This window comes from Lampetra planeri, chromosome 42 (genome assembly GCF_965212315.1).
Source record: "Lampetra planeri chromosome 42, kcLamPlan1.2.h2, whole genome shotgun sequence".
Taxonomy (NCBI): Eukaryota; Metazoa; Chordata; class Hyperoartia; order Petromyzontiformes; family Petromyzontidae; genus Lampetra; species Lampetra planeri.
This window is the reverse complement of record NC_136148.1, coordinates 8,681,124-8,692,880: the sequence shown is the minus strand read 5'-3', so window position 1 is coordinate 8,692,880 and position 11,757 is coordinate 8,681,124. Positions and strand designations below refer to the sequence as shown.

Here is an 11,757-nt window from a genome sequence, read left to right as displayed (position 1 = left end):
CAAAGTGGCCAGGTAGCAGGTAGCGGGCCTCCCGTGGCTGGGGAAGGCCGCGATCACACGGCGAGAGACACACCCCTCGACCCCACGTTGTGCTCTCCTCTCAGCCAATCACAGGCGAGCAGTGAACATTCAAACGGGCGCAGCGGTTAGGCGTGGGCTGTACCAACTACGACGAAGCGGCAGGGGTTTGGTTGAGCGTGTTGGGTGGGGGGAGTGATTTGCCGCGTTGATATTTAATTACAAAAGCCACGGTACTTATTCATCTCTATACTCATACCAGTTGCAATATTCTTACTAAATTATCACATCGAATGTTTCGTGTGTACACGTACGTGTCGTTATTAACGTTAACCTGATTAACGCGGCGCCTGCTTAGTACATCCCACGCGACGTCATCCTTCCAATTATCTAACGTACTTCTGCCCCTGGGGCAAAACGGAGGCGGACAGCTTTTGCACGCTGCTGCCCCGCTCCGCCCCAGGGGCGAGTTGGCGTCGGATTGCTGCAGCTCGCAACGCCATTGGACGGCCCGCGCCGTTTCCGTTAAATTCAAACTCGCGACGGCGGCGATCGAGACGAGGCGTTGGTGAAGAGGTGCGGCCTCATCGATACCTCATCGATATCTCATCGTGCTTCCACTCTTGTCTAACCATGCCCGCTCGTGTTAGTTTCTCATATTCCTCCCCCTGCGTTGAAGGAGCTTAGGGCTTGCTGTGAAGTGGTCCACTGCACGGCCCATGGGTTGCGTAGCATGGCGGCAGTGGCCTTCGTTGTTTGTTTCGTGAACTCGTGGGATCGGCTTGTGTGTGTGTGTATGAATTATGAGTGTGTACGGGTTACTGTCAAATAGAGAACGAAAGGTGTGTGTGTGCAGGGTCTGTGAGTTGTTAACCGGCGAAACTAATTTTGTCATGGAAGTTCCATTTCGACCCGTACAGCAGCGTGTGTGAATTGATTAATTAAAGACCCGTGCGTGTGATTGTTAAACAGATCGTCCGCAGTGTGGGGACGTTAACTCGTGAAAGCTCGTGAAAGTGTGTGTGTGTTAATGCTACACTATGCTACACAAGGGGTGTGTGTTAGTGCTACACAGTACATTCAAAGCGGCGTCTTTTGTTAATGAGCGAATCGCTTTGTTCAATGGCTGATGTCGATGACGAGATCGTTTAAGGTGTTCACATTCGTGAATTAAAGCTATGTTCATGTTAACTAATAACTAGCGAAACATTACACATCGAATACCGTTGAATAGAGACGTAAAGACGTCCATTGACGTTACTTGGTGAACTGCAGCATCGGGAAAATCGCCTGACGATGCTGGATGTAATTACCAGCGAAACGTATTTAAATTGTAAATGTTGTGGATTTACTCTCCAGCACATCGGGTGGCTGAAGTAGTAACAATTTGGCGTTTTGTTTACGTGACAAATCCCTTACTAATTGGCTGTGTCGGGTTGTGGAGGATATCGACGCATTTAGACTTACGCGGTCTAACCCAAACCCCTTTATTGTGAATCATATTGGTCGCGCAAGCCTACGTGTTAAACTGCCGGTGCGTGTTAATGTTGACTTTGTGAACGAATGCGTGTGTGTGTGTGAATTAGTTAATCAATGTTAACTGGTGGGTGAATGAAAGGCCGTGTGTGTATAAATGGGTACCTGGTGCGGTGTGTAAACATCGCAACTGGGGAGACAAAGGCGGCCGGGCGTGGTGCTGGCCACCGACCCCCTTCGTGTGCCGTGCCGGCCTTCAGAGGTGCTCGCTAACGCCACTTGCCCCGACAGTCTGTTGATGCTACACGGGGGATCTTTGTCTTGTAGGAGGAGCAGCACTTTACGAGTGACTTGGAGCCCGTGGAGGAGACTCTGAACAAGTCGAAGAGTCGTGCCGGTTGTCGTGGTGGTGCCTCTCCATGGCCTCTCAGAACACGGACCCCGCGGCGAGCGCCTCGGCCACCCCGAGGAAGGCGGCGGACAGCGGCAACGCCGTAGCACGGGGCTCTGTGAGCAAGCGGTGGGTGAGGAGGATGGGGCCACGGTCCTTTGTGAAGGCCACGGGCCCCATGCAGGACGACAGGACACGCCACTGTGCCAGTATTACGATAAATGAAAAAAAATCCCTTTGTGTCCTGACTATTGGGCCACCCTGTAGACTTGTTTGCTGTGTAAGTTGAGGATGTGTGTTTTTGTTAAGTATGTCACTTAATAACACTGGGCACTTGCAAACGAGACGTTCCATCTGAAGGATTTTACGGATAAAATATTGAATGCAAAAAAGTAATATACATCAGTATCTGCTTCAACTCCTTAATAGCCAGGCGAGGCTGTGGTTTCACATTGAAATTGTGTATGCTGGGCTGTTATTCTAATGTGATCATATTTTACCATTAATTTATTGATCTGTGTTTTCCTAGGTTGCATCAGGAGCTGATGTCACTGATGGTAAGTACTGTAACCAAGGTATTTTACTTCTCGTATCTTGGTAACTAACGTGATTCGTTGAAACGGATTTTTATCCATGTGAGAGTGGGGGAGGGGAGGTGGTGAACAAGAGGGCACGCAAAGCCGAGTGCCGCATTCCACAACCGCAGTGGGGAACATGGCCAGGCCACACCGAACAGATGTCCAAATGCGCTTGCAGCAGCAAGCAGCCCCTTGGAAGAGAGGGTGGGGGGGAGGTGCTGTTTAAATCCAACCAAAGAAAAAAACCCATTGTGGTTCTGTGTGGAAATGTGAGGAATGAAAATCATGGGAACAGGAGAAAAAAACCCATCGGTTTCCCCTTGCTCCAGTGAGCAGTGGTAGGTATACTCCTCTTTTGTGGAAGATGGTATCAAGAAAAATTTAAGATTAAGGCCAAAAGTGATATAAAAAAGCCTGGTGGAAAGCGTCGAGAAAAAGTACTTTTAATTGCAATTTATGAGAGCACAGATTTCACAATTTTTGCTCAACTTCTTGCATATGTAAGGTTTGAAATGGATATGGAAATTTAAGGAATAATTATTTTACTTTGTGAATCTCTCTCAAGTCGTAGTGGAAAAATAGATGTTGAGGGAACTGGATAACATCATGACCAATAACGGACTACAGTGGCAAGTTTGTGATTGCGTGTGCGCCGATGGGGCTCGAGCCATGACCAGCAAGTCTGGAGGAGTTCTGGCAACGGTAATGGAAGTTGCGCCCACTACCAAATGCACGCACAATGGAAGGCATCGTGTGGTGCTCTCGCAGTCAAGACAGTGGCTGTCCACATGAAGGTCGCTTTAGACCAGTCAGTGAAAGTGGTCACTCTCGGTAAAGCATGGCCACTCGGTGCACAGTTTTCACATCTGTGCGATGGCAGCGGGGAGTAACCATGAAAAGCGTCTTCTGCAAACTGAAGTGAGGTGGCGTTCTGGAAAGGTGTCAACCCGTCTGTTTGAACTCCATTCTTAGTTACACATTTTTTAACAGTGACTTGAAGTGTTGAATTTTCTGACCGTTTTATGGATGAGCTGTGGTTGGCAAGGCTTGCCTATTTGGCAGATGTATTTTCATGTCTTGATGAAATTAATGCTATAGTCTACAAGGCCTGTCTGCGGCAGCAGTTACATTGGTGAAACGAAGCGACGTGTCTCAGACCTGGTTCACGAACACAAAGCGGATTTGAAACACGGCAGAACCAACTCCTTGGCGGTGGCGGATCATTGCTTCAACGCTGTGGGCACACGTGACATTGTTTTCTCCGAGACCAAGGTGCTCTGCAAACCCTTGGGGCCACCTTCAGAGATTTGTTCATGAAGCCCATCCAGATATACAAACAAACAAAACTTTAATCGAGAAGATGGATTCAGATTGAGCAATCATTGGAAGGATGTGAAAAACTACATAAAGTTTTAACTGCTATGATTTTCACTCACCCACCCGGTTGTCGTCCGATTACGGCTTATACTACAAGTCAATTTACTTGCTAATTTCTCTAGCGGCTCTAGCCCCACCCGTCCATGCACGCCACAAACCCTCTCCCCTGTGAGCTCCCACAGCCAAACTCCCCCCCCCCTTCTCCCCTCCCGTGCCTATATAAAGCCACAACAGCAGATCATTTTTTCACATCTGAAGACGGACGCTTGTGTTGCGACCGAAACGTCGTGTTTCTTTTTCTATCTATGTGACTTTACCGAAAGAACCAGAGTACTTATTTTTAAGTTGATGACAAAAAATAGAGCATTTGTAAAAACAAACCCAGCAATTTATTATTCTGGAAATTGAGAGAATTGTCATTCATTTTCAACATGAGATGGTTTTCTCACTGAAAACGGACTGAAACTTCACCAGGACCTAACTGCTGACATTAAAGACCACTCGTGGTCTGACCTAAAATTTCGTCGACTATTTCCCCGAAGAGATGTAACAAAAGTCAACTGGATCCTGATATGCATTCGGTTGAAGAAAACCGGTTGACAAATGACGTCTTCGCTGAGGAATGGGAATAGCGAATAGACGTTGCATGTGATGGCGAGTTTCGGCTGGGGTTGAGGGGAATGCATCTTGATGAATTTTGGCTCCGGAGAAGAAATTAATATCCCTAGATTTCAGACACTGCATTGACAGAGTGATTCCATTCTGCACATCTTGTCTGTGTGAAACTGGATTCTCTGCTATGATTGTCATTTATAAACAAATACATGACCAAGATGCACGTCGAGCCCAGACCTCCAGCCGAAATTAAACAATATTTAATCTGACAACTGCTGTGTCAAGCAAACTCGCACCTCCCATTTGATGTATTTTCCAATTTAAAACTGTTTTATATGGCCGCTGTAATTGATAGGAGAATATTTTATAAATACTAAAGGTTTCTGGTGTTCATCTAATACATAATCTGTTACCTATGTGGATACAACACTTTCTGGTGGTACTTGAGGTTGTATCATTTAGATGGTGGTATGCAATCTGACAGTTTGGGAACCGCTGATGTAGATAATAATTTAGCATTTGCAATGCTGCACAGTTTATTTACCCCCCTGAGAGGGCGAGAGGATAGTTCAGAGACGTGGAAATCCACAGACAAGCGGGAAGGCGGCCAGAAGCAGTGCCAACCATTGCCTGAACTCTGGTCCTATATTAGGATGTTTAGGCAACAGAGTTGGAACTTGAAAATCTAAATTGAAAACTCCTTTCTTTTAGAACTGCTGTTTGTGCTTTCGTTTGTTGTCCTTCCCCGCTCCTCCGATTAGCGTGGTTGGCTATGTATGGTGCGAAATAAATTATACATACGTACTAACCGTCCCAACCGTGTGTGTGTGCAGATGTCTGGGGACAAAGACGTATCGGCATTTCCGGACGGAGAGAACCTTTTCCACTGGATCGGAACCATCACCGGCCCAAAGGGAACTGTAAGGCACAGAGGAACCTTCCCCTCATTCAAGATCCTCGGGGGGGTGGGGGGGTAGCTTTAGGCTGGAGGAGGTTGCAATTGTGAGATTGTTTTGTTTAACCAAGTGTGAACGCAAGGGGTCAGGGATGAGTCACTTGAAAGTGATCTGGGCCAAATAACGAAAGCAATCACAAAAAGCTATTAATCAAACATAAATCGTAAAATTAAACGAACCATAGAAATTGAAGTAAAACAACAATCAATTAGAAATACAATATATTGTCAGGGAAGTTGGCTTGGACAAATTGAGTTTAAAAAGCATAACACATAAACAAAAGATGAAGTGAAGTGTAGGTTTCTTGGTTTATAACTGGCCATTTCATCCTGGCTTCATGTGGATGTGTTTTAAATTCCATTTTTTTTTTACAATAAAAATACAAATTGTACCCTGCGAGTACGCAATTAAGTTAATTATGTAACATTTTGATTTGGAGTAAATAAATATGTTACAAATAAACATTCTCCACGTTTTATGAGCCACGGTGATTCCAGCGAAATTGGGAGAACTAATCACTTATTTGATGGAAGTGACGCTTTGGTATTGCAACAAAAATCGATGGATCTCATCGGCACAATGTGAACTGCAGGAAACTGGGAAAACAATGTTAACTTCTCATTTAATTGGCAAACTAAATATTGTTCAAGGACAACGTGGATCATTTTTGTTACATTTCACTTGAAAAAAATTACTTTGTAATTCTGCAACCGAACCTCTTTGTAGAATGCAAGCTATGACATAGTTTAGTGACCATCGGTGTTAATTAACATAGCAACTTGTGGGGTGTAAAATTGTCATTTTTCTCATCGGCTGCTCGTGAGTTCTGTACTCGGAACGTTGTGGACATCTTTCATTTAAACATCCCAGACGATGTTCGACAATACATCGTGAACGATCAAACACCTTCACCGTGCCCATTTTAGTGGCTTCAGAATTGAAAATCTTTTGTTCCTTCAAATTCTACAAATTGGCGTCCTCTTGAATGAAACTCCTTTTGCATGCAAATCCTAATATATTTTGAGAGACAGAGCCGATGGCTATCCTTCCCATCGTCGTTGCATCATTGGCGATGGCGACCTCTGTAGTGTTTATGTTGCGCTCCGCTGTGCGCGCACGTTTCCCTTGCTGTAGCCCTGGCGGGTATACTGTGGTACACAATGCTAGCCACCCTGTGTTCCCATGTATAATGCAGACTAAATGGGGATCAAAACGATGAAATACAGAGAACAAGAGCAGGGTGGAAGGCCCCTAATGATAAAGAAAGAGGATCTGCTCATGCCTCTGTAAAAAATGTTTTTTATCGGCACGTACAGCCGGCTGTGACGCGACTCAGAAACGCTGACGGTGCCAAGGAAAATTAAACCGAAGCTGCCCGCTGTGCAAAGACGTGTAGAGAGACGCACGCTTGGAACAGCACTGAGATTGCGTGCGCGCACAGACTCCGGCCTGCACGATGTGTCGTGCCGCCGTCTGTCTGTGCCGGCGAGGTGCACGCCGGCGGTGGCTCGTGGTTGTCTCACGCCCCCCACCCCGCTGCAGGTGTACGACGGCCTGCGCTACAAGCTGTCGCTGGAGTTCCCCAGCGGCTACCCATACAACGCGCCGAGCGTGCACTTCGTCACGCCGTGCTACCACCCCAACGTGGACTCGCAGGGCAACATTTGCCTTGACATCCTCAAGGAGAAGTGGTCGGCGCTGTACGACGTGCGCACCATCCTGCTGTCCATCCAGAGCCTGCTGGGAGGTGCGCCTTTTCCTCCCCCTTCCCCCCCCGTGCATCGTCGGCTCGCCGAGCCACGGTGCCGCCCGTTGCAGTCGACACCGACGACGATCTTAACTTTGCCACGCTGTTCGCAGGAGTTGTGCTCGTGTAATTGTGCGCATCCAAGTGTGGTGTTGACCCCAGTAATTTTGCTTGCATCGAGCTGAAGGGTTGGTTGGTGAGCAAAAATCTACAGCGTTTATAATTTTAAGTACGATGTTTCGCCGATTTAGCACGGTTGCCTACATATGGTGCAAAATAAGTTCTCCGTGCATACATAGTAATTAGTCGGCACGTTTTGTGTACGTGACAAACTTTACCAATTGGCTGTGTCGGGTGGAGGTGGGTTTACGACGTGTTTACGCGTTTTAACCCAAAACAAAAATCCTTCATCATGAATTATAAAAGACTGAAATACACAAATACCTCAACATGTCATGGAGTGAAATTGCTTTCACAATCTTTAACCTCAACGTGCTGGTGTTTTAAATTAATTTTAAACATTATTTTGCTGCATTATGTATAATTTAAGCTTTGGAAAAAGGTTGGGATTACGTTTAAATCACTGTACAAGATTGAGAAAATGCTCGTGTAAATTTTAGGTCCATTGGGATAATCGGGAGATGTTGGTGTTTTCTTTAAGTGTCGTGGTGCTTCATCGTGTGGGGGCGATTCTCTTCCAGAGCCCAACAACGAGAGCCCCTTGAATGTACACGCAGCGCAGCTCTGGCCAAACCAGGATGGTAAAGAGTGTGATCCCTCTTCTCTGCATCTCAGAACATTACCGCACAACAACAACATTTGTAAGGGCTGAGACAGGTTATCAATTAAATAGATTAAGTCGCAAACATCGTCAACTAGTTTTGTAGTCAATTACCTGGGCCCAATAAAAAAAAATGGTGGCCATCCCAAAGGCCTGCCTTGTGATCTGGGCAACACCATGGCCCCATACCCAGAATGTGTCCCGGCTGCATTTGCCAATGACATTCTTAATCCCTGCCCATCGCCTCCCGTTCAGCGGCACTTGCGCAAACGGGTAATACTTCAACTATTTTGGTGTCGTCCGATATCGATGATCAGTTCCGTAACCTCGGCTATCGGGGTCGATTATACGTAGCTAATCCGATAGCCGAGTGCCATAGCTGTAAGAGTTTTCATCTGGAAACATGCTTTCAGTCCTGTTGCTCATTACTTTGTTTTTCAAGTTGCAGCATATTAAAAATTGAGGCAGTGAGAAAGCCATATCAGACGAATCTTGTAAGCTGTGTGCTGTAACCGAAGCCACGAGTGGGCACTTGTGGCCATGGTGCTCCATCCTCAAAGTGTAAGACCTGTAGGAGGGGGTGAAGGAAGTGAGGTGATGCACGGGATGGAATAGCTGCCAATGCAGTGAGATGCACACGTAATAATGCAGTTAAGATTTTAAAGTAACGTCGAATAAGTAAGGTTCGTGATGCACTGAGTGCTCCCAAGTGTGCGACCACCACAGAGGAAATGGTGCAAGAATCTCGTGTGCAGCGGTGGGGATGGATGATGGGCACATCGCAGGGGTTGTGCGAGGGATGGCGACTGCGTGTGGACGCTTTCATCCGGCAGTGCACTGACCATGGCTGACGAATATATAAACATACATTTTGTTTAATTGTTAATGTTTGTGTGTATGTAGATTATATTAAAATAAAACAACATCATGCAAAATTTATATATATGCAAAAAAAAGCTTTTAGGGAACTGAACTCCATTTTTCATATTTGGTCATCGACATCAGTGGTTCTTAACCTGGGGTGCATGACATGGCCGGATCTTTTTAGAAGGCGAATCCTCAACACAAATTAAGCAAGGGCATGCAAGTTACAACTTGCTTTGTTTCATCAAGCCCTGTGTATTTATGAACGTACATTTTTGTAACGCTTAAAAACCAAAGGGGGGTGCAAGGCTGCAGCAAAGGTTAAGAATCACTGCTCTGCGTTGTCTGGTTTAGTTTTCCGACTCTCACTAAGGGAGGGAGAGGTGCCCTCCGAATGTTAACTTTCACCACGATCTATTTCTTACGTCTGGCTTTATGTTCCCGGATTTACGCTTGCATAAAGTGTTGCAGGTTAACTCGTGTTCTCGTACTTGTCTCTCTCGTGCAGAATACAAGCAGCACTTGCTGAAGCAGTACGAGACAAAGTCCTGATGAGAGCATCGCCGACATGACATCCCCGTCGCTCATTAACACTCTCCGCTCGCCTCGTACACTCATCACGTACACTCATCACTCGCCACGTACACTCGCCTCGTACATTTACCATTCGCCACGTACACTCGCATTGTACACTCAGACTTGGGCTCCAGGTGCAATTTTGGGGGCTGTTTCATTCTTTTCTGACAATTGTCCATGTGTTGCGGTCCTTGATTTTAATGAAATCCTTTTATCACGATGTAAACGAGCAGACCGTGTCTCCTTCACCTGCCGTCTCCACATGAAAGAGAAAAGTGTTTCTTATACAATCCATCAGCTGCCCAGGGGGACCACATCATCTTGGCAGCCTTGATTCTGAACAAGCAGACTCTAGACCGGTTTCTACATCAGCGAGTCTGGCTTTAATCTGTTGGTGAAACTGCATTGCTTCGAGCAAGCTTGAGTGCTGATGAGATGCTGTCAAAGCTGGTCGAAATCTGCTTGTATTGCATCAATTGAGTCAACGTTCATGTGTAAAAGCAATACTTTTATTTTCAATGTGGAGACGCAGATGTGCGAAGGCGACGGTCAGCTTTATCGCTTTTTACAGAACCAGGTTTTTAGACATTTTCACTCGTGAGCTCGTTTTTACTCCTTTTTAAAGAGAATTTTCCTGATAAGTGAACTCAAGCCATGAGCCAGGGCATGACGCTTGGAGCTGAGAACGATTACTTTTTTAAATAAGTGCGTCCGGTCTTCTGTTTTTTTTGCCTTTCTCCAAGAACGTTTAATCATGTTGCAAGGGACATGCACATCCTTGCTTCATATTTATGGTTTTAAATGTCTCGCTTTTTAAATCTTTCACTTGTGTATAGCTTTGATCATGTTGGCTTTGATGGCCGAGACTCTTTTTGCATCATGTTATGGCAGTCTTAAGCCCAGGTGTCCTCGCTAGCGGTGTTTTGGAACGTACGGCGCTGCATTGCTCATTAATCATGTGCTCGATCAACTACGCAGGATCCTTTTTGGAGTCGCTGCACAAACGCGGCTGTGTGTAGCAGCATGGACGGGGTTGTTAGGTGTCTACTTTTATCTGTATTTATTTTCATGTAATTAAACTGGTATTAAATGTTGCAACCTGTAAACTGATTTTGTTCTGGATGACACCGATAGTTTGAGCACATTGTTGCACAGACTTAATGGTTGACCTGCGTGAATTTCAAAAGCTATCTTCGATTTGGTTTAATTGCTCTTGACATTGTTTCATTCTCTAAAATCTCTTTTATTCTCCACATTTATCATTTCTTCTATGGCTTCTACCTCTTTCCGATATTAATTCTCATCACAGAAGACATTTCCTTGTCCCTTGACAGCCACGTTACCCAAAATTCCGTTTTCTTCATCCTGTGTGTTGTCCGGCTTGTAAACAGTGTGGTGGCTCGGAATTGGAGTGGACTTGAGGATGAACACCTTTGCCTGAATACCAAACTGTCTCACCAAGGCTACGAACCCCACTCGATCACCTCTGTACCCACCCCGATGCAAGTGCTGCCACTCAGAACCCTGTCAACTCGGTCTTCTTTCATATAGGCCGATGTAGATGCAGAGCAACGACTCCAATTTCACATTCGGGTGGTCGTCAAGCCCAGATAACCACCTCCGGAGCAGCGGAGTGTCTACTGCCGTGATGTCTCGTTAGTTTTTGTGGCTTGGGCATTGCATCGTTGTTATACATCTTGTTCTGTATGACCAGTCGCACTACTGTGAAACGTGCTCGAATTGAAAATGTGGGTTTCCTCTCCAACACCGGTGTGCTGAATTAGTCACTGATTGGCATGTTTTTTAGAGTGACAAACCTTACTAATTGGCTGATGGTGGTGGGGTTAATGACACGTTTATATTTACGCGATAAACCCAATTTTATTTATGGACATTGGCCACGAAAGCCTACGTGTTCAACCGACTACTGGAGAGTTTTACATTTTCCATGTGTGCATCGGATATCTGCATCTCCTGCCACGGTTCGTGCAGTGGATGCGGTTTAGCGTGGAGCATGAGAGCGGCTTCCTGTAAGATCAAAAGCCGGGCATCTGCGTTGGGTCAACTCGGTGGCAGCCGTGAGGGGACTCCTCATGACGGTTTTACCACAACAGTTTCTCCGCTGCTGCCACCGCTCCCCTTTGCAAGTTGTCCCACGCCAGCGTAGCTGCACTGGACACTCCCGGGTCGCGATTTCCTCCGTCACCCCGGTGTTGGCCTCTCACTTCCACATTTACATTTGCTATGAATCCCATCTCTCGTGCCCCTCTCCTGAGCTCATCTAATCCCCAGAATCCGCGGTCGATGTCGTCTGCTGGCCGAGTCGCCCTTGAATAAGAGATGTGGAGCTCAATGCGCTTTAGTCAGTAAATACACTT

The 11,757-nt window shown here is 46.1% G+C and overlaps 1 protein-coding gene across 2 annotated transcripts; it reads left to right on the top strand.

Moving 5' to 3' along the window:
- The first annotated feature begins 295 nt into the window (after positions 1–295).
- Positions 296–10,473, top strand: UBE2C (ubiquitin conjugating enzyme E2 C). Of its 2 annotated transcripts, none has more exons than XM_078613874.1 (7): positions 296–594; positions 1,822–2,014; positions 2,415–2,442; positions 5,289–5,375; positions 6,954–7,158; positions 7,860–7,919; positions 9,312–10,473. In XM_078613874.1, exons 2-7 carry the CDS (start codon positions 1,914–1,916, stop codon positions 9,353–9,355), a joined length of 525 nt encoding a protein of 174 aa, XP_078470000.1. In that variant the 5' UTR covers positions 296–594; positions 1,822–1,913; the 3' UTR covers positions 9,356–10,473. The 2 variants fall into 2 exon arrangements, with proteins under 2 accessions (XP_078470000.1, XP_078470002.1); XM_078613876.1 differs by lacking the exon at positions 296–594 and adding an exon at positions 637–741.
- The last annotated feature ends 1,284 nt before the right edge of the window (positions 10,474–11,757 follow it).